The sequence below is a fragment of the Triticum aestivum genome, chromosome 5A, assembly GCF_018294505.1.
Source record: "Triticum aestivum cultivar Chinese Spring chromosome 5A, IWGSC CS RefSeq v2.1, whole genome shotgun sequence".
Taxonomy (NCBI): domain Eukaryota; kingdom Viridiplantae; phylum Streptophyta; class Magnoliopsida; order Poales; family Poaceae; genus Triticum; species Triticum aestivum.
Genome location: NC_057806.1, coordinates 328398455 through 328425947, shown reverse-complemented (window position 1 = coordinate 328425947; position 27493 = coordinate 328398455). Strand labels below are relative to the sequence as shown.

The 27493-nt window shown below is 48.1% G+C and overlaps 3 protein-coding genes across 4 annotated transcripts; 1 reads left to right on the top strand and 2 right to left on the bottom strand.

Annotated features, from left to right (window-relative positions):
- Window positions 1-1189: 1189 nt before the first annotated feature.
- LOC123103194 (probable staphylococcal-like nuclease CAN2) lies at window positions 1190-8199 on the top strand. 2 transcript variants are annotated; one of them, XM_044524700.1, is made up of 9 exons: window positions 1201-2331; window positions 4810-4865; window positions 5189-5303; window positions 5661-5771; window positions 5901-6088; window positions 6604-6660; window positions 6731-6890; window positions 6975-7043; window positions 7795-8199. In XM_044524700.1, the coding sequence occupies exons 1-9, from the start codon at window positions 1660-1662 to the stop codon at window positions 7987-7989; spliced, it is 1623 nt and encodes a 540-aa protein (XP_044380635.1). In that variant the 5' UTR covers window positions 1201-1659; the 3' UTR covers window positions 7990-8199. The 2 variants fall into 2 exon arrangements, with proteins under 2 accessions (XP_044380634.1, XP_044380635.1); XM_044524699.1 differs by having other exon boundaries at window positions 1190-2331; window positions 6731-7043.
- Window positions 8200-8266: 67 nt separating this feature from the next.
- LOC123103193 (putative pentatricopeptide repeat-containing protein At3g08820) lies at window positions 8267-10768 on the bottom strand. Its single transcript, XM_044524698.1, has 2 exons — window positions 8453-10768; window positions 8267-8360 (listed from the first exon to the last, which is right to left on the bottom strand). The coding sequence occupies exon 1, from the start codon at window positions 10719-10721 to the stop codon at window positions 8778-8780; it is 1944 nt and encodes a 647-aa protein (XP_044380633.1). The 5' UTR covers window positions 10722-10768; the 3' UTR covers window positions 8267-8360; window positions 8453-8777.
- A 6621-nt stretch (window positions 10769-17389) lies between these two features.
- Window positions 17390-19641, bottom strand: LOC123106875 (putative pentatricopeptide repeat-containing protein At3g08820). Its single transcript, XM_044528909.1, has one exon. The coding sequence runs from the start codon at window positions 19541-19543 to the stop codon at window positions 17552-17554; it is 1992 nt and encodes a 663-aa protein (XP_044384844.1). The 5' UTR covers window positions 19544-19641; the 3' UTR covers window positions 17390-17551.
- Window positions 19642-27493: the final 7852 nt, after the last annotated feature.

Genomic DNA, 27493 nt, shown 5'->3' with positions numbered 1-27493 from the left:
CATGCAAACCAGATGATATTTATAAAGAATTGGTATATTTACAACCAAAAGGATGAAATTTAACAAAGTTTAACTAAATCAAACAAAAGTTAAACTAAACAAGTGCGGTACCGAATGGTTGGGGCCACCGGCACCTTCGTGGTTGGCGTTGGCCCAAAACAAAAGGCTCCGCGGCTGGCTAACGCATGGTCCGGTCCAACTAAAAGGCCTCGACATCAACCTCTCTCCAGCCAAGGATATTCTCGAAAGCCATGAATACGACGACCTCGTGACTTCGAGCCCAGACGCGAGAAGAGTCGTGGCGACGGGATCTCAAGGCTGGACGTGGATCCTCTGACTTTCTAATCCCTGCCATACCCTGCCTTTGAGTCACTGACAGGTGAGCCGCATGCGCTATGGGACCCATGTGTCAGTGACTCAAAGGTAGGCTAGGCCACGGCAGGGGATCCTCGTCCCTCGGGGCTGAGGACCTGTCCCCTGTCCTGGAGACGCCACACAAGGCTTGAAGACTCTCAAAGGATCGAACCAGCAGGCAGCACATTCATAGAGCCCTTGGTATGCCAAAAGTCAGATGCATGACGACTCTCAAAAGGACAAGAGGAGCCCGTCTGGGTTCTCAACAAAACAATTCTAACTCCATCCATCCATGGGGTTCTCATCGCGCGAGGTACTACTCCACCATAAATAGAAACAAGAAGCAAGGTATTACCTCTCCTCGAGGTCCCGAACCTGGGTAAAACCCTCGTGTTATCTCCGATCTGGTACTTCCGGCCATGTTCGCTGCCTTACCGAGGATACTGGCGACTTTAAGTGCCGTCATGGAGTCGTGGGACGAAAGAGGAGGAGCAAGCCGAGGCGGATCCGACGCCGGAGCAGCCCGAATTTTGCATCGAGGACGTGTTGGTGAAGTTTGAGGTCGCCAGTGGAGCAGCAGACTATCCTCAAGTCCGTCCAGTTTCAAGCGGAGGTGGCGGCGAACCGCCGCTTCCTCCACGAGGCAGAAATGGAGCGTGCGCAGCTCTTCCAGGATGAGAAGGACGCGCTGGAGTTTCGCCCCGCTGCCAATGACCACGAGGGCAGCGGCTCCGGCTAGAACGTCATCGACATTTCCAATGACGAGTAGAGTAGTTAGTTTTCTTTTTTTAGCCATGTTACCTATGCATGTAGATGAATTTCACGGTTGCACGTAGTAATATGAATATAAGGATTAAGACACGAGGACTATGGTTGCAGTGTCCGCGACATGAAGGGTGATCGGTCATTGTCCGTGCACGCACGTGCTTGCAGACGTACAGTGGCCCGGATTTGTGATATCCGATGGTAGATGCTGTCAAAGGAAGGCCATCTAATATATTTTTCTTTTGAAAAGAACGTCATTTGATCTAGGAGACTAGGATAATGGGCCCAAGGATTTTGTACTGAGGCTTTAAGTCAGTCAGTAGTCTTTTCTAGTAGTATGGCCCAGCACCTTTCTTTCCATCCTCCACCGTCCTCTTCACCCACTCCTAGCCCCTGTCACTCACTCTGTCACACTCACAGACTCACAGTACCCGAGCTTCGAGCTCCTCGGGAATCAAAGAAGAGGACAAGCGAAAGCAGGCGAGCCAGCTGCTTAGCAAGAGCCACGGCAATAGCTCGAGCAGCTAGCTCGAACCATCCATGGGGAATGCCCTGTGGTGCTGCTGCAAGGGAGAAGACGACGATGATGGATATGTCTATCTTGGTGGCGACGATGATCAGCATGCCTACTACTACCCGGCCCCGGCCGCCGTCTCCAGGTCCAGGCCGCACTACCAGCCAGCTGCGGGGTCTTCCCCAACTCAGGGGAGCAGCCTCCGCTGGCCCCAGTCTCCTCCGGCTCCGCCATCCAGGCCCCGACTGCAGCTGCATGCTCCTCCATCTCCTCCTCCTGCCTGCTCAGCCGCCGCTTCGACGAGCAGGGGAAGCCTGACTCTCCGGCCCCAGCCACCTCCGGCGGCTCCAACCCCCAGGCCCCAACGGCAGCTGCATGCTCCTCCTGTGCCTCACGGCGTTCCCTCCTCAACTTCGGCGAGCAGCAGCAGCATCCTCCCGTCCCAGCCTGCTCCGGTTCCAGCCTCCAGACCCCATAAGCGGGGGCCGCAGCAGCCTTCTTCTCCTGTGACCCATGGCCATGGCGTCGCCGTCGCCTCCTCAACTTCGACATGCATGCTCCTCCGCCCCCAAAAGCAGAAGCCGCGACCGCCTCCCCCGATTTCCCATGGCGTCGTCGCGGTCGACTCTCCAGCTTCGACGACGAGCTGCCTCCTCCGTTTTGAGCAAGACCTCCTCAACTTCGTGCTCACCAAAATGGTAACATGCAACTCCCTATCCCCAAGCTACATTATTCTAGATGTATATTTCGAGATGAGTTTTGCTGTTGGGTACCCCCTCCCCCTTCTAAAATTTTGCACGAATGTTAAAGTTGCTTAAAAAGGTTATCGGCATATTAGCATGCAGATCAAATGTATTGAGTAGATTGATTTTGCATGCAAAAGACTATTATCCTCTTTTGTTGAAGGGCTACCTTCTAATCTCCACCTTTAATCTGCATCGAAACCGTAACTTTTTCTAAGAGGATGTACCGAAGCAAAGTTCAAGATGAGATATGTTCGTCACAAAGAAAATGTGTGTAACTAAAATTTTAGTTACTTGACCGTAAGAAAAAAAAGTTACTTCGCTAATTGCAGGGTTTGCTGTAGCACCATACTGTAACACTAGTAGAAAAAGGGGCTTTGGTCCAGCCAGAAAAGAGCATTAATCCCGATTGCATTATGAACCGGGACTAATATGAGCATTAGTCCCGATTCAAGCGGCGAGGGCACCATACATGCATTACTCCCGGTTCAAATGGGACCTTTAGTCCCGGTTCGTGGCACGAACCGGTACTAAAGGTCTCAACCCCATTAGTACCGGTTCGTGCCAAAGTTAGACCTTTAGTACCGGTTCGTGCCACGAACCGGTACTAATGGGGTTGAGACCTTTAGTACTGGTTCGTGCCATGAACCGGTACTAATGGTGCAATTTTCAAATCCTACCCCCCCCCCCCCCCCGGGGTGCATCGCCTTTTCAGTTTTGTAAAAAGCAGAAGAAAATGATAGAAACTTCAAAATTTAAAATCCTTCGAGATGTAGTTATGTTACTACATCTACTAGTTAGGAAAATTTTAAAACTTAAATTTGGACATGTTTTGCAAAAAGTGTAGGGAAAATGTAAAACAGCTATAACTTTTGCATACGATGTCGGAAAAAACTTATAATATATCAAAATGTTCGGAACGAAAATCCGCATCCGATGGAGACCGCCTATGGCCTGTTTGCAAATTTTTAGAATCCTCAAATTCTAAAAGGAAAAAAAGTTATGCTCAAATTTCAGTTTTTTTTTGAATTTTTGTTAAATCTGGTCAAACTATGGTCAAACTACTTATTCAAGAAGTATTAGTGTTACTAAATAATTATTCAAGAATATTGGTGTTACTAAATAATTATTTAAGTTTTTTTGAATTTTGGTCAACTATGGTCAAATTGTGGTCAAACTATGGTCAAACTACTTATTCAAGAAATATTAGTGTTACTAAATAATTATTGATTTTTAGAACAATAGTTTCAAACTCAAACAGTGAAATGTGTGACTTCATGCTCAAGCTAAATTCCTGAGGGTTAATAGGATTGACATCTTACTATTGTCAGGAAAACAACAATTGGAAACGAGGGAGAATAGAACCCGAAAGTTAAGCGTGCTCAGGCTGGAGTAGTGAGAGGATGGGTGACCGTTTAGGAAGTTAGATGATTTGGAGTGATGAGGGGTGATTAGAGATTAGAGGTTAAAATAATTCAGAAATTTGAAATTCAAAAAAAAATTCAAAAAAATTCAAAAAAAAATCATAAAATTTCCTTTAGTACCGGTTGGTGTTACCAACCGGGACTAAAGGTGGACCTCCAGGCAGCGGCCACGTGGAGGGCCTTTAGTCCCGATTCCAGTTAGAACCGGGACTAAAGGGGGAGGCTTTAGTACCGACCCTTTAGTCCCGGTTCCAGAACCGGGACTAAAGGCCCTTTTTCTACTAGTGTAATGTCGGTCACAAATTGCAACACGTTGTAATGTCTGTGTCAAAAAGTCATGCTAGATTAATTGATTAGAATCTTCTCCCTCCGTAAAGAAATATAAGAGTGTTTAGATAACTAAATCTAATTTAGTGATCTAAACGCTCTTATATTTAGTTACAGAGGGAGTATTTGTTTTTGTGGGTTATTTTTGAATTAATTAGAGTCTGGCCCATAAAATATCATATTAGTAAAATCCTACCTAGATGTAATTATGTAGTGGACATACGGATTAATAATGCTAGTAGTACTAGCTCAATACCTATGCCTCGCTATGAAAGTTAAATGCTCTTGTATTGATATCAAAGTTTTTTTTATTGCATGAGTTTTTAGGCTTTTGTGTCACAAAATACACATAAATCCAATCAACTAGCCAAAATGTACATCTGTCTGCTACATACAATGCATGATAATTGTTGTTATTCATTTTTTGAGGGGTAACTTGCTCCAAAAGTGAATGAACCACTACCAACTCAAATCTTTATAAGAGCAAAGATAATTTTAATTATATGAGCGTACCTCAGTAGGTTGGTGGTGCTGATGGACATGGTTTGAGTCATTTTCAACTATCTGGACTCTAGTTCCGCATGGTTAACCAGGAACAAAAATCACATTATGATTTGTGGCAACATTAACCCAGTCTCTAGCTTTCCCATGATGCAAGTGTTTTTTTCAATGATACTGTTAGGTTCCTGAAAGGCTCGGAGAGCATGTTACATCATCCAAGAAAGCACAAGCTAAATGGTATGAGCATGTGAGAAAAGCAGCTTGTGAACACTTGTTTGTTTTAATACAAATTGAAATTGGTACATTTCTTATGCAAAAAATTCTTCCAAAGTTGGCTTCATTTCTCAGAGTTCAATATCAGACATGCTAATGATTATAGAAAAATAATTGTAACTCTGATTAATATAAATAATGATCCTTTGCAAAATATAAGGATTCTCACGGTATGACCCTCTTTACATTGGTGTCAAGTACAACAGCACATACTACAGAATCTTTGTTTCGATTTCACCAAACAAAATTAGTGTGTCAAATTTAACCTGTACTTTGAACAAGAACAGGTATAGGAATATCTCTGAAGCTTATGTAAAAACAGAACCCCCTCCGAGAACATTGGCAGAGGCTGCCATGCTAGTTGCTACAGCTCTGGGCAGGATCCAGGGAGCTAATTTGGAGGTAACATTTTTTCAGAACATAGAGAGACCTACTAGTTTCGACTTTTTTTTCAAAGGCTTGTTTCTCTCTTTTTTCAGATTCTAATTAGTACTCCCACAAAGAGGTATTTAAAAAGGCTATGAACATTTGATTATTAGAGATGTATCAAGTACAAGTCTGCACACTTATTCAAAAGCTTATGTCAAGATTTTAGCCTTTTTATCCTAAAAAAGAAGACTAGCCTTGTCGTGCTGCTATAATCTTCTGCAAACAAAACAAACAATAGTTACCAGTTGCATTGTTTTGTTACCACTAGAAGTTAGAAGTGACAGTATGTTTGTTCAACTCAGTACTCATGGAAACAATGTTTGTCCCCAGGGTGTCCTTGCCTACTATGGCTTCCCGATTCCAATGCCCCCTGTAGTCACCACAGAGCACCATCCAGCATCACTACCAGACGGCGTGCAGTTCGTCCTGAAAACTTTGCCGGTCAGACATGGGTCATGTGGCCAACCATTTTGAGCTAAAGATTTAACACAAGCATCACATTTTTTTTATGATGCTTTACATTCAAAATCGACAAATGATGATTTTCCTGCCAACCACTACTTTTATCAGATTTATGCAAAGTGCATTGGAGATGGTGATGGCTTTACTGCTTATGTTGACACAGCAGATCCAACAGAATCAACAAATGTGCCACAGGAAGTGCGTGAGGCTGTCAATGCAATGTTACAAACACCCAAGCATAGGAACAGCCAACAGAAAAATGTGCTCCAAAGTAAACTGAACAAAGCTGGTTATAGGTAAAAAAATACTAAACTATTCATGTCCCTTTCTTTTATATTACTGATCATTGCAGCATAAATGTGCTTAGTTTTCAGAATTTCTGGTGTGTACTTGTTTCATTTAAATTGAATGTCACCTCTTTTCAGAGAAAAAAGGGGAAAGGGACTTCACCCAAAAGGCCAAATGAAGTGATAGTACCAATGCTCTCGGTAGAAAAAAAAATCATGTGTATAGGTTTGACTAATAACCGAACAGGTTGTAAAGAAAAATTTCTTGCCTGAAACGCAGATTATCAATAATTGACAATTATCCTTTTTCTGTCAAAATCATGCAAATTGCTTATGTATTTCCACACAACTCCAAATCAAGACTGACATAAATTATGAGGCAGCTATTATCACACACTATGGGGACAATGTATAATTTTGGTTATGCGTGGTTGATGTTATTTTAAATCATAAACTTTAAAATTTGTGCCAGTTCTATTGTGAGTTATATAAGCATACCATATACTAAATATATCTATGAGCAGGATAATATATACTTCAAAATATGAGATCCTTGCAAGGCAATACCGCTTCAGATTGAGGTATACATTACACCTTAACATAAATCAAATAAACTGTCGCGAAAATGCATGAGCTTGATTTAGTAAACAGGGGCATTGATGCACCGGAGATGGGAATGCAATATGGGAAGGAGTCCCAGAATGCGCTGGTGAACCTTATCGCTGGCAAAAGTGTCATGGTTTACGTATATGGGCAGGACCAGTATGATCGCTGTGTTGGAGATATCTATTGTGATGGTGTGTTCATCCAGGTGAAACTGAAATGCATCTTGTTTGTCTGCTGGTTTACTTTTATGATAATAGTGATTGTGCATTATCATATATTCATCTCTCAGGAACAAATGCTGAAGGAGGGTCATGCATGGCATTACAAGATTTACGACAAACGCAAAGAATTTGCAAAAGTAAGAAATGATAGTGCATTTAAATGTCTTTTTGGTATAATGCCACTTGTGATATGAAACACCTTTCATATCTAAAATGAACTTGGCATGCTTACAAACTATTGGTTATTTGGTTAATACCTAAGGGGGCATATCCACCAGCTAGATTAAACCATGAATTAAGTGCACCCATGAAAAGCACTTGGGTTTTATTAGTAAATTAATATAATAATTGTGAAAAAACACTAACATATTTCTGAATAGAACATCATGGTGTAATTTAAAGTTCTGAATTCATTTTGTGTCAGGAGTAAACCATTAAGATTTATACACTGTAAAAGTATATAGTAAGAAACAATAGTTTTTTGCATAATGTCTCACTTTTTGGCCTGGTAACATATGAGTTTAAATCTGACTTTAGTGAAGAGGTTTGGATGATAGCACCTAGCAGCTGATGATTTGTAATGGTCACCATATACGTCCCAATTACTCCCTCCATTCCTAAATATAAGACCTTTTAGACATCCCAATATGGACTACATATGGAGTCAAATGAGTGAATCTACACTCTAAAATATGTTTATGTACATCCGTATGTAGCCCATACTGAAATCTCTAAAAGGGCTTATATTTAGAAACGGAGCGAGTAGATCTTAAGATCAATTATTTGCTAAAACAATTCGGAAGATAGGACAACTAAAATGGCCAAATTCAAAGGTTCATACAGATGAGCGCGTGTTTCTCATGTCTTGTTTACACTTTGATTGTAAAGTGGGAGATGAAAGCACGAGATGCACGCCGAGGGCTTTGGGCATCTGATAACCCTGAGAAGCCATGGGATTGGAAAAGGAAGCACAACGTGAGAAATGAGACATCTGATAACCTTGATAAGACATGGGAATGGAGACGGAAATCGCACAATGCAAGACACCAGAACACCTCAATTCAGGTGACATTGTGTACCTGAATCTCAAGTGATGAGCTCTTGAATGGTGAGGAAGTCAAACAGCCTGCTGGAGATGTAAATTTAGTGAAAGCGTCTGAAGCAAAATTTGCCATTCACTTATTCGGAATCTCTATGCAGTTTGAGCTGAGAATGTATAGATGAACTGTGATGAGTACTGTGTCGAAATATTGCAATAATGCCTAATTTGTGCCAGTTCAGGCAGCATAAATATGTCGCCCAAACGCCAGAATCTGAAGGTAGCACAACCTACAGTCAACTCAATGGTGTATGGCAAAAATTTGTGGAAGAACAGTGATGCAGAAGACGAAACTGGTAAGGTCTACAGGGTTGACAATGACATGAGTTATGCTCTAAAACGCTCAACCATCAACCTGACACAAAGAGAGGCACAATTTTTCAGAAATATTGGCACATTTTTTTTATTTCTGCAATAACTTGAAGCTACACACAAGAACAAACATACCAGCGCGTTCAGATAGGGCACTCTATCAAGCCTATACATCCATGAATTTAGCTCCAAACCAAAGACGACTTGCTTTGCTGCAATTCTTTGGCCGGGGCTTGATTTGATTTTGGCGATAGAAAGGCCATATGATTTACTTTCTGGTGCCGGTCCCTTCACAAAGATATCCCCTTCTTGCTCTCATTCTTATTCTCATTTGGTGGAATACAAGAGTCCTGAAGCTCTTGTCTTTCAAGTGAAAATTGCCTATCTAGCTGGCTCAAATTTAGTAGTCAAAGGGACTCCAACCTGCTCAAAATTGTAACTACACACCACTTCTCTATTTCTACCAGTAGTCATTACAAGAGCAACAACCATCTTTGAAACAATGAAACCGATTGTTATCCCGAACAATGATCTCCCGATGAGTTATCCTCGATATTAGTTTGATAGCAGTGTGACAGTCGGTGCATACCCTAAGGTTCTTGGTGACCCTAATGACCTCCCCTGGTTGGGTAGTGAGAAGGCAAAATGCAATGGCAAGTTTCTCGCTGTGATAAACTAGAGTGTGCTCCTTCTCCTCATCTTCAACGTCGAACATCACCACATCTGTAGTTGGTTTGTAACCCATAGTTTTCATTTCCATGCCTAATTCATCTAGCTTTTGGTAAATCTGATCCATGTGGGGATGCGACTTGTCTCCAACACGGAACTCGTGGACCTTACCACTAAACTCAACCCAGCTATATGCACGGACCTTCTCAACCCTTTTCACCTTCATGTCCGATCTAAGCTTTGCAGCATCCTCCCATCTGTTGCTGTTAGAGTATATGTTCGAGAGCATGACATAATTCCCTGAATTCCGGGGCTCTAGCATGACGAGCTGCTTCAAGGCATGTTCTGCAAGCTCTGCGTCTCGGTGAATCTTGCAGCCACCAAGAAGTGCTCCCCACACGACAGCATTTGCCTGCATTGGCATATCATCAATAAGCTGACGGGCTTCCTGGAGCAACCCAGCGCGACTGAGCAGGTCGACCATACAACCATAGTGCTCAATCCTAGGTGTGATGTTGTATAACTGAGTCATGTTATGGAAGTACCGCCGTCCATCTTTTACAAGGCCGGTATGAGTACAGTTGCAGAGAATGCTGATGAAAGTATTGTCATTCAGTTTCATGCCTGACTTCTCCATCTGGCCAACAAGGGCAAATCCAATCTTACCATGCCCAGTCAGGCCCAACCCCAAGATCATCGCATTCCAAACAACAATGTCCCTCTTCCTCATCTGCTGGAACACAACCCATGCCTCGCCTGTGCTCCCACACTTGGCATACATATCAATCAGCGCAGTCCCTAGAACTGGGTTGTCAAGAAACTCATCCCAGTCCATCGTCCTGACTGCCTGCCGTCCCATATCAAGTGCACCCAGCCGGGTGCAAGCTGAGAGCGCCCCTACCACCGTGTAGCAATCTGGCTTCACTCCCTGAGTCTGCATTGCAAAGAAGAGCTCCAGAGTCTCTTGGGGGTGCCCATTCGAAGCATATCCCCCGACCATGGCACCCCAAGCTATAGCATCCTTCTCCGGCATCTTGTCGAACACCTCCCTTGCCCTCGCCATCTCGCCGCACTTGACGTACATATCTACCGCCGCAGTTGCCACAAACACGCTGCCCGCAACCCCCTCCGCTTGTGCCGCCCTCCACACCGCCTCCCCAGTGCCCAAATCCGCGACCCGGGCGCATGCCGTCAGGACCCGCACGACCGTGAAGCTGTCCGGGCGCATCCCGCTCGCGAACGCGTCCCTCGCGACGGCGACGGCCTCCCTGACTCGCCCCGCGTTCATGTACGCGGTGATGAGCGCGGTCCAGGAGACCGTGTTGGGGCAGCGCATTTCGTCGAACACGCTCCGCGCATGGTCCACGAGGTCGCATTTCGCGTAGAGGTTAAGGAGGGAGGTGAGGACGTAGGGGTTGGAGTGGGAGGGGAGCTTGAGGGAGCGGGCGTGGAGCTGCTCGCCGACGGGGAGAGGGTTGGGGAGGCGGGAGGCGGACTTGAGGGCGCATGGCAAGGTCAGGTGGGAGGGGAGGGGAAGGAGGGAATGTAGGCGGAGGGCGTGGACGTGGAGGCCGGAGGAGGAGAGCGCGCGGAGGAGGAGCGGGGAGAGGTCGCCTAGGAGGTCGAGCCGGAGGAGGCGGCCGTGGAGCAGTTTGACGGTGAGGGGTGGAAGGCGATCGCTGGAGCTGACGCCCTGGAGGAGGACGCGGTGTATCGCCGCGGCGGCGCTCGACATGAAATTGCCAAGCTCCAGTGTTGAAAGGCTTTGTCCGTCTGCTGTACGGAATTTATTAACTCAAAATGTTCTCAGGGACACGATTATGTTTGCTCTCGGGCATCAATAGCAGATCCTTTAAAACTCAAATTTAAGGAGTACAAGTGATATTTGGGTCAAAAAGAATAAACTACCCCTAAATCCAAAAAACTTAACTAAATAAGAGTCTTTCACTCTTAAATCACTCGGACTAAAAGTAGGGAGACACAAATTAAAGCATCTCCGGCAGGTCCCTTTCGCCAATAAAAACCAACTAGAAGTTGGCATAAAAAACAAACTCCAACAGCTCCCCTAAAATCAATATTTTTGTAATGTAACCCTAAGAAACAGCTTGTTTTCTCCAATATTGAGGGGAGGATGCATCTCCCCATATAACACAATTGACATTGGCAGGGGCAACTACCCGCCACTTGACTCGCCGCTGATGACCGCCGCACCACCCCCATGCCTTGCAGCCGCCTGTCGTCGCGCCGCACCACCTCTACCTTGCGGCTGCCGCCCGCACACCATCAATCACCCACACCACTGCCGCCTCGCCGCTACCCGTGGGCTGTCAGCAGCACCGTCGCGGCATCACCACCACGCCGCCACACGATGTTGGTCACCACGCCGCCGGTAGCAGGAGCTATGTTGGCGTCTTCATGCACGCCAGAGACTCCCTAACGTCTCTACTCGACCTAAAATGAGATCTCGAGGACCCCGAAAAACTTAAGACCGTCCATATTTAGGACGGATAGGGTGATTTTTAAGAAATAAAAACCTTCTGTCAATTTATCCACACTTCCATGACTTCTAGAGGAAAGCTAACTACTTGCTAGCTGGGAGTTGTATGAGCAGTAACGTCCACATACAGCTCCGTGAGAAGGTAGACGGAAATGGCCTTGTTATACCTCACTCCCGTCTTCAATGGGGTCTGCTCTTTTTTTTAGAAGAGTATGTGTGAAACACATATGCCAGGCTTTGGAGAAAAGTTTATAGGGGAACTGTTATAGCCACACGCCTTTCACAGCCAGAAATTTTATAGAAAGATGCCCTAAAAGCACCTATAGGTGAAGTTTTGCAAGGAAACTGCTGGAGATACTCTTAGGTGATGTTTGGTTCTCTAGTCCTAAGACTTTTTCCAGTCCCTAGGACTTTTTGAAAAAGACTCTTAAGGAGATGCTTCTAAAAACTTTTAGCAAAAAGTCCCAAAAAGTCCCACTCTGTTTGGTTTGCTAGAGACTTTTTCTAGTCCCAACACAAAAAAGCCCCTGGAACCAAACACCCCCTTAGGTTCCCTTATGGATCTGAATCTCAAGTGGCGAGATCTTAAATGATAGAGGTCGGTTACCTTAGTAAAAATGTAGTACTATAGAGATCATATTGAGGTTTTTGCTGCAGATGGACATTCCTGGGAAGCATCCAGAGTAAAAATGCATTCCTCGCAGTAAAAAATGGTTAAAGGGCATTGGCTATGCATTTGGATTTAGCTGCTTTTTGAGAGAGAGAGGGATTTAGGGGCTGTTTGGATTGAAGCCCCTGTCCGCCCAGCCAATATTTTGGCGTTAACAGAGAAAGCGCAGCTCGTTTGGGTGAGCTCCAATATTTTGGCTCGCCAGCGCACCCCACTTTTCCCTCTTCTGTTTCTACGCCAACGCATTGGCAAAACTGGGCGGCCGATTCGGCCGCCAACATTTTGGTGCGCCCACAATGCCCACGATTTGGCATGGCGCTCCTGGGCATAAATCAAACAGAGCATCGAATCATATATATGTGCAGTTCATCCTGATAATGTACAGATGAACTGTTGTGAGCACCGCATGTCAAATATTGTCACCCGGGGAGGAATCCTCCTTCTCTGGAATGAGGATGTGATCAGGATTGAGCAGGTCAATTTGGGGACTTTCCTCCTTTCAGCCATGGTGACCATTGTCGAATCCAGTACCTCCTTCAAGCTGACCTCGGTGTATGGACCTACAAGAAGCAATCTGAAGGACTCCTTTTTTCAGGAAATGATTAGCCAGAGGCCTCCTGATGGAGTTAAATGGCTGGTCACTGGAGATTTCAACCAAATCTACCGCGCCCGCGACAAAAACAGAGCAAATGTGGACCGAAGTCGTATTGTTCGCTTCCGTAATGCACTCAACTCTTGTGAGCTCAAGGAGATCCACCTGCAAAATAGAAAGTTTACATGGAGCAATGAGCAACATAATCCCACTATGAGCAAGCTGGATACTTTTTTTTGCAATGAAGATTGGGACATCCATTTTGGCTCCCACATCCTGCACGCGCTGTCGTCCTCGCTCTCCGACCATTGCCCCCTTCTCCTTGCTAGCGATGAGGGACCCTCGAGGCCAAAATCCTTTAAGTCTGAAAATTTCTGGACAAACATGCCAAACTTCAAGAAAGTCGTTGCTGATGCATGGAATGAGAGGGTGAGCCACCATGACCCTTGCCATATTCTTTTCCACAAGTTGAAAACAACTAGTCAGAGATTGAGGTGCTGGAGTAGGAAGCTCTTCTCCCGCCATAAAGTCCAACTCCACGTGGCTCTCGAGGTCATCCTGCGCTTGGACATGGCACAAGAAGTTCGGGCCTTGAGCAACGACGAGCAAGATTTAAGGAAACAGCTCAAGCGGAAGGTTGTCGCTCTGGCTGTCCTAGAGAGAGCTAGAAAAAAGCAATCCTCAAGGATAACCTTGCTTAAAGAGGGGGATGCCAATACACGTTTTTTCCATCTACGAATCAATCGGCGGAGACGGAAAAACTTTATCCATCGCCTCCGGCACAACCAAGGGTGGGTTACCAACCATGACGACAAGAAAGCCATTGTCCATGAGCACTTCTCCACGGTCATTCGCAAGGGGCAGGCACGGTCAAAGGATTTCAACTGGGATACCATTCGAACCCAGTCATGTGACCTTACGGATCTGGACCTACCATTCACTGAAGAGGAAACTAAAGCCGCTATTTTCTCCCTACCAAGTGACAAGGCTCCCGGACCGGATGGCTTCACCGGTATTTTTTTCAAGGAATGTTGGGACATCATCAAACAGGATCTGATGGCTGTTGTCAATGGCTTCTCCAACCTGCGCGCCTCCAGCTTCACCTGGCTCAACTCAGCGAACATCGCCCTTATCCCGAAAAAAGACGGCGCCGAGGACATTTCAGATTTCAGACCAATTAGCCTCATTCATGCGGTTGCCAAAATCATCGCCAAAATGATGGCCTCTCGCTTAGCCCTACACATGACCAACCTTGTCTCCAATGCACAGAGTGCTTTCATCAAAAAGAGAAGCATCCACGACAACTTTATGTATGTAAGAAACTTGGCCAGAAGTTTTCACCGCACGAAGTCCCCTACCCTCCTTTTCAAGCTGGATATCAAAAAGGCCTTCGATTCGGTTAGATGGGACTATTTGATGGATTTGCTTCGACACCTGGGCTTCCCAAGTCGCTTTCGTGATTGGGTTTCGACGCTCCTCTCCACAGCCTCCTCCCGTGTGCTACTTAACGGCATCCCCGGCGACCCGATCAGACATGGACAAGGCCTTCGGCAAGGGGACCCGCTCTCGCCGCTCCTCTTTGTCCTTGCTATTGACCCCCTACACCACATACTTGCCGCAGCCACGGCCCAAGGAAGCTTGCATCCTCTCAGAGGAAGACCGATCCGTGCGTCCTTGTACGCCGATGCTGCTGCCATCTTCGTTGCACCCATTAAAAGTGATATTCAATTCTTGGCGTCGACATTGGCCTCTTTTGGGGAGGTCACTGGCTTGGTCACCAATTGTGCAAAGAGTCTCGTTGCGCCTATTCGCTGCGAGGGCATCGACCTTTAGGATGTTCTACATGACTTTCCAGCAGTTCGCTCCGGTTTCCCAGTGCGATATTTGGGGCTGCCCCTCTCAGTGAGAAGACTCAAAAGGATACATTTCCAATATTTAGAGGACAAGGTCGCCGGCAAGCTCCCGCCATGGGTGGCCAAACACGTGGCCACCCCTGGTCGTATTGTCCTCGTCAAGGCGGTGCTTACGGCCATTGCAATCTACCAGCTGATGCCCCTTGATTTACCGGTGGAGGTGAGGAAGAAGATTGACAGTTTGAGACGCGCATATCTGTGGGCAGGTTGTGACAAGGTCACGGGAGGAAAATGCAAAGTTAATTGGGAACTTGTGTGTAAGCCACGAATTTATGGTGGGCTAGGAGTGCTCAACCTCGAGAAATTTGCAACCGCCTTGCGTCTTCGGTGGCTTTGGTATGAATGGGCAGACCCTCCTAAGCTTTGGCTAGGCACTGGAACACCATGTACTGACAAGGACAGAGACATTTTTGCGGCTGCCACCATAGTTCGCATCGGAGACGGTGGCATTGCGAGCTTCTGGAACTCCCCTTGGCTGGATGGAATCAGGCCGAAAGACATTGCACCCGCTCTCTACGACATCTCTAAGAAAAAGACGTGCACAGTCCAAAAGGCACTCCTGAACAATTTCTGGGTCAGCCAAATAAACACCCAGCATGGCCTATCCTTGGGGCACATCCAGGAGTTCGCCCTTCTTTGGGAAAGGGTGTCTGGGATCAACCTGGTTGCGGATGTCCGTGATACTATCATATGGAAGCTCACTACAAGTGGCGAGTATTCCGCTTCTTCGGCCTACATGGCGCAGTTTGAGGGCCATCTCAGGAGCAACATGAACATGTCCGTTTGGAAAGCCTGAGCTCCTCCAAGTGCAAGTTTTTTGCTTGGCTCGTCATCCAAAATCGTGTTTGGACTGCGGACAGGCTGCAGCGTCGGGGCTGGCCCAATTGTGGGCTTTGCCCTTTATGCAAGCAAGTTGCTGAATCTGCATCACACCTCCTATTCCAATGCAGATTTTCCCAACGTGTTTGGGCTAATGTGGCTTCATGGATCGGCATAAACAGTGCTGTAGTTGCAGGCTGGCGTCACGAAATTTTTGTAAAGGAATGGTGGTTCAAGACTATCCTAGATAGGGGCCCCCCGAGGAAGGCTCTGGCCTCCATGCTCATGCTTGTTTCCTGGGAACTCTGGAATGAGCGCAATGCAAGAGTTTTTAGGAATGTCGCTACCACGGTGACCATGATCACTGCTAGGATAAAGGAGGAGGCTCGTATTTGGGCGCTTGCAGGCGCTAGGCACCTCTGTGATGTAATGCCGCGAGAGTAGACTTCTTTCCCCCGCCTGGCGGGTTCCTGTTAAAACTTCTATCTTAATCAATGAAAATGGCAAATCTTTTGCCTTGCTTCAAAAAAAAAATATTGTCACAACTAATTCTACAGTACAAAGTTAAAACACTTATTCTGGGATGAAGGGAGTAGTTGTTAGAGCCTGAACACCAGGATCTGAAAGTACAACGAGAAATTTAACAACCAAAGGGGGCACGGAAATTTCAGCAGCATTGAGAAATTTTAACTTCTGTGATAAACTGTAGCTGTAAACAAACTAGCACCTTCAGATTACTTACAGCCGAAACAATTGAGTAAAAGAAAACCTCAATATGTCAAAATTTTGTGTAACTAAAAATCTATCTAACTCTAGTTTACAAGTTAAAAAGCATGCTGCTAATTTTTTGTAACCGGACATCATATTTCTACTTCTACCAGTAATCATTACAAGAACAACAACCATCTCTGAAACAATGAAATCTGCTGTTATCCCGAACAATGATCTCCCTGTGAGTTATCCTCGATATAAGTTTAATATCAGTGTGACAGACGGTGCAAACCCTGGTGTTCTTGATGACCCTAATGGCCTCCCCTGGTCTGGTGGTGAGAAGGCAAAATGCAACGGCAAGTTTCTCGCTGTGATGAACTAGGGTGTGCTCCTCCTCCTCATTTTCAACGTCAAACATCACCACATCAGTAGATGGTTTGTAACCTATGGCTTTCATTTCCATGCCTAATTCATCTAGCTTTTTGTATATTTGATCCATGAGGGGATGCCAGTTATCTCCAACATGGAACTTGTGGACCACTGGACCTTACCATCAACGTCAACCCAGCTATATCCGGTGACCTCCTTGACCCCTATCACCTTCATGCAGTACTGCCTTCATGTGCAATCTTTCAGCCACCAAGAAGAGCATCCTTCCATCTGCCGCTGTTAGAGTATATGTTGGAGAGCATGGCATAGTTCCCAAGAGTTCCAGGGCTCTAGCAGGAGAGCTGTTTCAAGGCATGTTTTGCAAGCTCCGCATATAGTTGAATCTTGCAGCCACCCAGAAGTGCACCACAGACGGCAACATTCGCCTGCATTGGCATTTCATGAATAAGCTGATGGGCTTCCTTGAGCAACCCAGCGCGATTGAGAAGGTCAACCGTACATAATTTAGAGTGTAGATTCCCTCATTTTGCTCCGTATGTAGTTCATATTGGAACCTCTAAAAAGACTATATTTAGAAACGGAGGGAGTATATATCTGCAGTTCATCCTGATAATGTACAGATGAACTGTTCTGAGCACCGCATGTCAAAATATTGCAACAACTAGTTCTGCAAGTTCATGCATCATAGTAGCTGTTAGAGCCTCAACACCAGGACCTGAAAGTACAACAAGAAATTTAACAACTAAAGGGGACACGGAAATTTCAGCAGCCTTGAGAAAATTTAATTTCTGTGTGTGATAAATTGCAGCTGTAAACAAACCAGCACCTTCAGATTACTTACAGCCGAAACAATTGAGTAAAAGAAAACCTCAATATGTCAAAAATTTGTGTAACTAAAAATCTAGCTAACTCTAATTTACAAGTTAAAAAGTATGTTGCTATTCTTTTTTAACCAGACATCACATTTCTACTTCTACCAGTAGTCATTACAAGAGCAACAGCCATCTCTGAAACAATGAAACCTGCTGTTATCCCGAACAATGATCTCCCGATGAGCTATCCTCGATATAAGTTTAATATCAGTGTGACAGTCGGTGCAAACCCTGGTGTTCTTGATGACCCTAATGGCCTCCCCTGGACTGGTGGTGAGAAGGCAAAATGCAACGGCGAGTTTCACGCTGTGATGAACTAGAGGATGCTCCTTCTCCTCATCAGTAGTTGGTTTGTAACCTATGGCTTTCATTTCCATGCCTAATTCATCTAGCTTTTTGTATATTTGATCCATGAGGGGATGCCAGTTGTCTCCAACATGGAACTTGTGGACCTTACCATCAAAGTCAACCCAGCTATATCCGGGGACCTCCTTGACCCCTATCGCCTTCATGTGCAATCTAAGCTTTGCATCATCCTTCCATCTGCCGCCATTAGAGTATATGTTGGAGAGCATGAAATAGTTCCCAGAGTTCCATGGCTCTAGCAGAATGAGCTGTTTCAAGGCATGTTCTGCAAGCTCTGCGTCTCGGTGAATCTTGCAGCCACCAAGAAGTGCACCCCAGACGGCAACATTTGCCTGCATTGGCATTTCATTAATAAGCCGATGAGCCTCCTTGAGCAACCCAGCGCGACTGAGAAGGTCAACCATACAACCGTAGTGCTCAATCCTAGGAGCAATGCGGTATAACTGAGTCATGTTATGGAAGTAGCGGCGTCCATCTTGTACAAGGCCGGCATGAGTACAGCAGTAGAGAAGGCTCATGAAAGTTATGTCATTCAATTTCATGCCCGACTTCTCCATTTTACCGACAAGGGCAAACACAGACTTATCATGTCCAGTCATGCTGAGCCCCAAAACCATTGCGTTCCAAACAGTAATGCCCCTCCTTCTCATCTGCTGGAACACGAACCATGCCTCGCCCATGCTCCCAAACTTGGAGTACATTTCGATCAACGCAGTCCCTAGAACTGGGTTGTCAAGAAGCTGATCCCAGTCCACCACAGCAACAACCTGCTGTGCCAAATCAAATGCACCCAACTGCGTGCACGCTGAGAGTGCACCAGCTACTGTCCTGCAATTTGGTCTCACTCCCTGAGCCTGCATTGCAAAGAAGAGCTGCAGAGCCTCTTGCGTATGCCCGTTGGAAGCGTATCCGCTAACCATAGCACCCCAAGCCACTACATCCTTCTCCGGCATCCTGTCAAACACCTCCCTTGCCTTGGCCATCTCACCGCACTTGACATACAAATCCACCGCTGCAGTTGCCACAAACACACTGCTCGCTATCCCCTCCCGCTCTGCAGTCCTCCACACTGCCTCCCCGGTGCCCAAATCGGCGACCCGGGCGCACGCGGTCAGGACCTGCGCAGCCATGAAGCTGTCCGGACGCATTCCACTAGCGAACGCATCCCTCGCAACGGCAACAGCTTCCCTGGCACGCCCCGCGTGCATATACGCGGCGATGAGTGCGGTCCAAGAGACTGTGCTGGGGCAGGGCATTTCTTCGAGCACGCTCCGTGCGTGTTGCAAAAGCCCACATTTAGCGTACAGATTTAGCAGGGACGTGAGAATGCGGGGGGTGGAGTCGGAAGGGAGCTTGAGGGAGCGCGCGTGCAGCTGCTCGCCGACTCTGAGAGGGTTGCGGAGGCGGGAGGCGGACTTGAGGGCTACCGGCAAGGCCAGGTGGGAGGGGTTGGGAAGGAGGGAGTATAGGCAGAGGACATGGAGGTGGAGGCCGGAGGAGGAGAGCGCGCGAAGGAGGTACGTGTAAAGGTCGGCGAGGATGTCAAGCCGGAGGAGGCGGCCGTGGAGCAGTTTGACGGTGAGGGGTGGGAGGCGGTCGCTGGAGCTGACGGCGCTGAGGAGGAGTCGGCGGGTTGCCTCGGCGGCGGACGACACAAAAGCGCTAGGCGCGAGGGTTGTGGGAGGATTGCGCAGCTCACTTTGCACAAATTTTCTCAACACTTCCATTTTAATGGTGAACCTAGGATGGATTGTGGAGAGTCAAGAGACACGAAGAAGGAGACGTCTCCCGAAGCGGTGGCTCCGCCTCCCGACGCCGCCGACGGCCAGTTTTCTCCTTTCTTAACTTTTTTTTTTGACAAAATTATCCTTTCTTAACTTTGCACCAACATAGTGTAATTTTTCAGAGAAAAGGGGTACGCTCAACTTTACAAATAAAATCACCGAGCAGAGTCATATAAACCGAACACACAGTTTCAACATCGAAAGGCCGAAAAAACGACCAACATAGTGTAATTGCTGAGATGAAATAGAGAAAACAAAAGAATGGTCTTTGTTGTACTAAGTTGACCTCATAGGGCATCTCCAGCGACCCGCAAATTTTCTCCCGCATACGTTCACGAACGGGGACTAGTATGCGAACACAACTGCGGGAGGCCGTCATCCAACACTATCATATATATGTCCATCGGTAAGGCTACTAATTTGAAATTCAAATTTAGTCCGATTCACACAGCATGCCGGGTCACACCAACGCCGGATTGCATGCCTGATCACAACAAAAAAGACTTAGTTTTTTTACATGCCCGAATCCAAAAGAACATCAGCCCGACAGTCAATGCAATTTCCCTATCGGACCGACAATCCTAGCCGTCTGCTCCCCGATCAAGGTGTCATCCCTGCCGTGTAGACAGCCTCCGCCTCTGCCTCCTCCATCTCCGACAGGTTCTCCGACGGTTCCATGCGTCGGCGGCAGAAGGAATGAGAGGGTGGGAGAAAAGGGCAGGAATTGGGGTGGAGAGCAACGGAGGATGGAAGAAGAGAGTGAGGGATTTTTGGCGTGAAAACAATGCGGGTTGCTACAAAAGCATGGGCTCCGCCTTCCTTTCGCGTGGGCCCGGGGGGGTCAGAGAGCGGCGTTTCTTGTGTCCGAACTCCAGCAACCCCCTTCCCCGACGTTTGGTTCCGGTTTGTGAGAAAACCATGGTCCGGACAGCGCCGCGGACCAATACAAAACCGTGTTGGATGGCTTCCATGGTACGGGAAGCTGAGTCCGGGCGAATGCAGGTGGTTTGAGGATAGGCGTTGGAGATGCCCTTAGGAAGAAAAATACTACATTTAATAACAAATCATTTTCCTCTCTTCCTTTGCATCTTGAAACCCTATTCACCACTAGTAGAGGCTAGCCTTCCGACGTCGTCCTTCGTGGCTCCCCAGGCCAGCGACCTCTCGGTCGTCGATGGTGAGGGGGGTCGTCGGATCGCGTGTGTGCGGATCATGTTGCTTTAGGTTTTATGGGTCTAAGAGCTTAGGTTTTGGGTTGTTTGGCATCTTGGCTTTGACGGTGACGATGACGGTGCTAAATAAAGAAGCTCCAGATCCTCTCTCGATGAGGCTATCGGATCTATGGTCGCTAATGGATTTGGGAACTAGTATGTTCAAGCGGGGATGTCATGGCGGTGGCATTCTTGCGATGGACTTGTGTCCTTGGACTCCGTCGTTGCAAGGACGTCTACTCCAACACCGACGCGGAGCTGTGCGGTAGTCTAGGAGTAGATGCAGATAGCGGTCTACATCGATGACATATGGAAGACGAATAGTGTGTTGGATTCATGATTTGTGGCTTGCAGGTATAGTTTTATCCTCCGGCGTCTTGGTCGTGTGTGTGTGCCAGATCTAGAGTTCGATAGCATGTCCGGGTGTAACGCCCGGATAATCATGCTACAGTAATCCCGCGTTAATGATTCCACGTCACCTCGGTTACGGCTGATAATCTCACGTTAGTTCGAAACGGATTCAAATTCAAAATCTGAATTAAGTTAAAACAATTAAAGTTTTCAAAAGTTAAAACTAAAATGTTCGATGTGTTGAAAATATTCCCTAACTATTTGTCATGAAGAATCCATGCTTTTATAGAAAATCTAAATACATAAAAGGAATTAAAATAGAAAAAAGAAATAAATAAAAGAAAAAAAGGAAAGGACAAAGCTAACCAAAAAAGAGGAAAAGAGAACCCTCCTCCCCGCTGGGCCACGGCCCAGATGGCCTCGGGGCCTAACAGGTCGGCCCACCCCGCCGCCATAACCTTCCCCACTCCCCCGAACCTCACTGACACTCCCCCCTCTCTCCAAAATATCTTCCCTTCTCTCCCCCAACTAAATCGGGATCGAGGGAGGAGTCTGCCGTCGCCGCCGCCCGGATCGTCCATCGACGCCCGGACCCCCTCGCCAGCCTGCATCCACTCCGCCGTACCGTCCCTGTCTCCCCACCTCGACCCCCGCTGCCCCCGTCCCTACGACACGCCGTGAGCCTCGCTCCCTCTCTCTCTCTCTCTCACTCGCGTGCGCTCGCGTTCGTCGCCGCAGCCCCCCGCTCGCGCACGCTTGCTCCCCTGCTTGCTCGCGTGCACTCACGTGTGCGCCCGCGCTTGCCTGCGCCGCCACCCGCCGGCGCTGCTGCACTGCCACCGTGGCTGCACCGCGCGCCTTGGCCCGCGCGCGAACCACCGCCGCCCCTGCTGCGCTCCGGCCGTGCCTGGCTGAGCCCTGCACGCGCCTCCCGCGCGTGTCCGCATCCCCGCGCTACGGCCGTGCTCGCCCGCGCCTTATCCGGACGCGTCCACACCACACCCAGTGACGCCCGCGGCCGCCCCTGCTTCTCCTCCTGTGCCGCTGCCACCGGCGACCGCAGCTGCCGCGTCCCCGGCCGCACCCTCTGCTGCTCCTGACCGAGCACCCTCGGCGCCGCTCCACTACAGGCGCGCGCCCGCCGCCCCACGTCTCCATCCTGTCGCGCGCGCGCTCCGACGCCCCTGCTGCTTCCCCGCGGCCTCGCCCCTCGCTGGTGCCCCGCTCCGACGCCCCGCCGCTCGCCTGCGCCGCTGCGGCCACTTGCCGATGTGGCCGCCGGCGCTCCGCGCGGCCGCGCCGTTTCCCCTTGTCGACCTGGGCGGATGCCCAGTGCCCGCACGGGCGATGCCCGTAACCCGCGCGCCCGCTAAGCGCCCCTCCGTGCCACTGACAGTGGGGCCCCCTGAGAACGTTTAAAAACATAAATTAAAAAAATAATAAATGAATAATAATTAAATAAATAGGTAAATAAATAAATAAAGAATCAATTAACTTAATTAATTTGGATTAATTAAACTAATTAATCATAATTAGATTAATCTAATAACTAATTAAACTAACTACCCTTAGTTAATTAACTAGTCAATGACAGTGGGGCCCACCCCCTAATTAATCCTGATTAGGTTAATTAGCAATGGTTAATTAAAATGTGCCACTGACCAGTGGGACCCACTGGTCAGGTTGACTAGTCAACCTTGTTGACTGTTGACGTCATGATGACGTCAGCAAACATTATTCTGGATAATGTTGGATTAAATTAATTAAATAAATGTTAAAATTAATTTAAATCTTTTAAAATTAATATAAAATAAACCGTAGCTTGGATGAAAAAACTTTGTACATGAAAGTTGCTCAGAACGACGAGACGAATCCAAATACGCAGCCCGTTCGTCCGCCACGCATCCCTAGCATAGCGAGCATGCAACTTTCCCCCTCCGATTCATCCGCCCGAAAACGCGAAACACCGGGGATATTTTCCCGGATGTTTCCCCCCTTCACCAGTATCACCTCATACCGCGTTAGGGCATCCCTAGCACCACTACTTCTCTTGTCAAGCATCGTTATGCATCTGTTTGCATTGTATTCATTGTTTCTTCCCCCTCTTCTCTCCGGTAGACTACGAGACTGACGCCACTGCTGGTGCCCCGATCGACTACGGTGTTGACGACCCCTCTCTCTTGCCAGAGCAACTAGGCAAGCCCCCCTGTCGGTGTCAAAACCGGCGGATCTCGGGCAGGGGGTCCCGAACTGTGCGTCTAGGCCGGATGGTAATAGGAGGCAAGGAACACGATGTTTTACCCAGGTTCGGGCCCTCTTGATGGAGGTAAAACCCTACGTCCTGCTTGATTAATATTGATGATATGGATAATACAAGAGTAGATCTACCACGAGATCAAGGAGGCTAAACCCTAGAAGCTAGCCTATGGTATGATTGTTGTATGATGAAGTTGTCCTACGGACTAAAACCCTCCGGTTTATATAGACATCGGAGAGGGTTAGGGTTACACGAAGTCGGTTACAATGGTAGGAGATCTTCAATATCCGCATCGCCAAGCTTTCCTTCCACGCCAAGGAAAGTCCCATCCGGACACGGGATGAAGTCTTCAATCTTGTATCTTCATAGTCCTGGAGTCCGGCTGAAGGTATAGTCCGGCTACCCGAACACCCCTAATCCAGGACTCCCTCAGTAGCCCCTGAACCAGGCTTCAATGACGACGAGTCCGGCACGTAGATTGTCTTCGGCATTGCAAGGTGGGTTCCTCCTCCAAATTCTTCATAAAAGTTTGTAAACACCAAGAGTAGTGTCCGGCTCTGCAAAATAAGTTCCCACGTATTGCCACAGAGAGAATAATATTAACACAAATCTAATCCGCTGACGTATTCCGCGGCGTGACATCACACTACGGCCAAGCCTTTATTCGAATCGTTTTCACTTTTCCACCTCAGCGTGTTTTGCGAGGCAGTTTCCTTGGCACGTCTTGTCAAAGCAGAGATCGTGTCCCCTTTATTTATGGGATTCTCATCAATACGGATGTGGGTAACCCAATCGTGCCCATTAGCATGTCTTGTCGATTAAAGGCGAGTCCCAAACGGTTACGGGGAGGACTCCTGGTATTCAACCTCTTATAAAGAGACCAAGGCCTTACTCCTTTTCTCCAATCTCAAAACAAGTTCGCCCGTCGCCTCGGGTTCCAACACCCTAGGCTCCAGATTCCAGGCGCTTCGGACCTTCGACAATGTCCGGTTCCAACCTTCAAGGCCGATGGATGCCCTCCTCCGTCATGGAGGAGGACGTGCTAAAGTTGAGAGAGGCTAAGTTCTTGACCGCTGAAATTTTGCATAGGTTGCCTGCTCAAAGGCAGGCTATTCCCAGTCCCCAGCCCGGTGAGAGCGTAGTGTTCATGTCTCACTTCCTTCGGGGGTTAGGCTTCCCGATGGATCCCTTCGTGAGGGGGCTGATGTTCTATTATGGGTAGGAATTTCATGACTTAGCTCCGGAGTCCATCCTCCACATTTCCTCATTCATCGTTGTGTGCGAAGCGTTCCTCCATGTTACTCCTCACTTCGGATTATGGCTCAAGACTTTTGGAGTGGAGCCGAAGATGATCGAGGGACGGCACACAGAGTGCGGAGGCGCTGTCATAAGTAAGAATGTTGATGCTCCATGGCCCGTGGGCTCCTTTCAAGAGGAGCTCGGCTTGTGGCAACGAGAGTGGTTCTATATCACCGCTCCCAGGAGCACCAAGTGGGTGGCGCCTCCTGCCTTTCGCTCGGGTCCCCCACCACGGCTAGCGTCATGGGTCAACAAAGGATTAGATTGGGGGTTATCCAAATACGTGCCCTTGTTGCAGGGCCGCATTAGGGATCTCTTAGAAAGAGACCTCAACCTGGTCAAGGTGACGAGGTCATGCTGATTCGCCGAACACTGCCCGGCAAACGTCGCTGCCTTCGTCTGTGGGAGTTTAATCCGGAGGGACCACGAGATCTCCAGCATTTTATGGGCGCAACGCCCATGGAGATGTATAAAATGTTCTTCGGATCACAAGCAATGTGTCCGGATTTGACCGAGGACGCAGGTTTAAGCTGCAATCGCCCGGATACTCAAGTAAGTAACCTTGTGCCCGGACTCGCTATTCGTAAAATTGTCATAAATTTGCCCCTAAAAGAGTTGTCCTTTTAAACAGGAGTGGATAGCGAAGGCAAAGCTGATCAGGTGTCCGGCTCCCTTTCCTGAGACTAGGTCGGATCCCGTGCTAGTCAGGATGTTGAAGATCGTGCCTTTGGAGGGAAGTGAGGGGGAGGACAAGGAAACTATGGCCTCCTCGAAGGAGGCTGCTCCGAAAGGAAGAACCGACAATTCCTCTCCTAAGGGGAAGAAGAGGGCCGCCTCTGACGACTCGGAGACCATGGCCTCAAAGCGGGGGGAAAAGTCCTCGTCAGAGGGTCTGACGCCGGGGAGATCCTCGGCCGAACTACGCCCTCAAAGGGATCAGCCCTCCAGCGAGCCGTAAGTAGAGAAAGATTTTCCTTTAGAGGGATGAGAGAAATCCTTGCTTTTTATCTGAGAAGATTAACCGAAATTTTACTTTGTAGCTCGGACCTCAGCCCTTCTCAGCAGAGCTCGTCTTCGGGGGATCTTCTTTCGGAGATGATGGAGAGTGGAACGCCTCCCCCTGCCGTACCGCCCGGCGAGGCGGGCGACCCTGAGGTGTCGTCGCGGAGGGTTTCTCCGAATCCGGCAGGGGTGGAAGGTAGACATATGTCCCTCCAAGGTTCTCCATGTCCGGCCTTCGATGGAGGTCATAGGACGAGTCCGGCACCGTCTGATGCGCGGTCGAAGGAGCTGATGATTCTGCTGGGGCGAGCTTCTATCTCAGAGGAGCACCGTGCATTGATGGGTATGGTGATTGGAAGGATTTCGTCCACGGAAAGCGGATTGCATGAGGCCGTCAGAAGTTTGCTGACGGGTTTTGAGGTACATTTGATAATGTACTTCTTTGTCAGTTGCGCATAAACAAGATGCGCCCTGTGTAGATAGTAGCCCCTGAGATTCTGTGCGTTGTCAAAATTGACGGCGCACAGAGGATCATAATCCCAGGTCTAAAATGTCGCCTTTGTATACAGGTGGCGAAGTGTCCAAAATCGAGCCGAACTGATGATTTTGCCGAACTAAAGCGGCAACTTGACGTGGCAGATGCCGACATCGCGCTCGTCAACGAGCGGCTTGATGAGGCTCAAGGTATGCAATTCCTCGGGCGGCATCTAGTAAGAGGAGCTTTATGCCAGTATCTTACAATGTGTGTGCTTGACGCAGATGGTGCGGCCGCCGTGGAGAGTCTTCAGGCGGAACTTGCCCGAGCTAAGGAACAAGCCAAGAAAAGTGATGCGGCTGCCGAGAAGGCCCTTGAAGAGCTGAGAGCCGAACAGGCTGCTCACTGCCGAAGCAAGAAGGAGATGGCCGTGATGGCCGTGAAGTTAAAAAGTGCTGCTGACCGTTGCAAGTTTCTTGAGAAAGAAGACCGGGCGAGACAGACGGACTTAGAGAAGGCCGTTGCTGATGCCAAGGACGCTCGCTCTGTGATGAGAGCTGCGAAGGAGGAGCCGCGTTAGGCCGGACAGATTGCGGCTGGAAAGCCCTTTATGCTGTAGAGGAAGTTTTGCGATCCGAAGTTTGCTCCGTTGGACCGGATGTGGAGTGCGGAGGACACCTATTTGGATTTGGCAGCGAGTGCTGCTGATGCGACCGAATACTTTCGAGATCAAGAAGACCGCGAAGTGGAAAGGCTTTTCTGGTCGCAGTTCCAGAATCCAAAACATCCACTGGCAGTGGACGATCGTCTGGCTCAATGGGCCGAACTAAATAGATTGTCTGGACTCGCCATGAAGTACGTCATGGGTCATCTGTGGCCGGGGAGATCGGAGCCGAAGAGTTATTTCATCTTGGTGCAGCAATTCCTTGACGCGGTGCCACGTATCAATGCGATGAAGAGGTCAGCATGCATAGAGGGCGCACGGATGGCTCTTGCCCGTGTCAAGACATACTGGGCAGAGATGGAGACCACCGTTGTTGCATCCCGAGATTCGGACAAAAGCCGAGTACCCTCCGAGCGCTATTTTCAGGAAGTCCTTGAAGGCGCTCGTGTAATAGAGACGCAGTGCTCGAAGGATGCTATGTTCTGATAGCATATGTAATTATAAAGCAATATTTTGATGAATTGTAGTAGCCTTTTATACTTGTGCCTTCAAGTATTTGGAACACCTCCTGTGCGGCCGTTTTAAGATATATATATACAAAATCTGAAAGATTGCAGTCGTTGGCTTCAGCCCC

What these genes read in the sequence shown, in the direction of transcription:
- LOC123103193 (XM_044524698.1), bottom strand. Translation starts at nt 10,721, where the DNA reads ATGTCGAGCGCCGCCGCGGCGATACACCGCGTCCTCCTCCAGGGCGTC.
- LOC123106875 (XM_044528909.1), bottom strand. Translation starts at nt 19,543, where the DNA reads ATGGAAGTGTTGAGAAAATTTGTGCAAAGTGAGCTGCGCAATCCTCCC.
- LOC123103194 (XM_044524699.1), top strand. Translation starts at nt 1,660, where the DNA reads ATGGGGAATGCCCTGTGGTGCTGCTGCAAGGGAGAAGACGACGATGAT. An exon ending in TCGTCCTGAAAACTTTGCCG is followed by an intron (nt 5,772 to 5,900) that starts GTCAGACATGGG and finishes TACTTTTATCAG; the next exon opens with ATTTATGCAAAGTGCATTGG. An exon ending in CAATACCGCTTCAGATTGAG is followed by an intron (nt 6,661 to 6,730) that starts GTATACATTACA and finishes TTTAGTAAACAG; the next exon opens with GGGCATTGATGCACCGGAGA.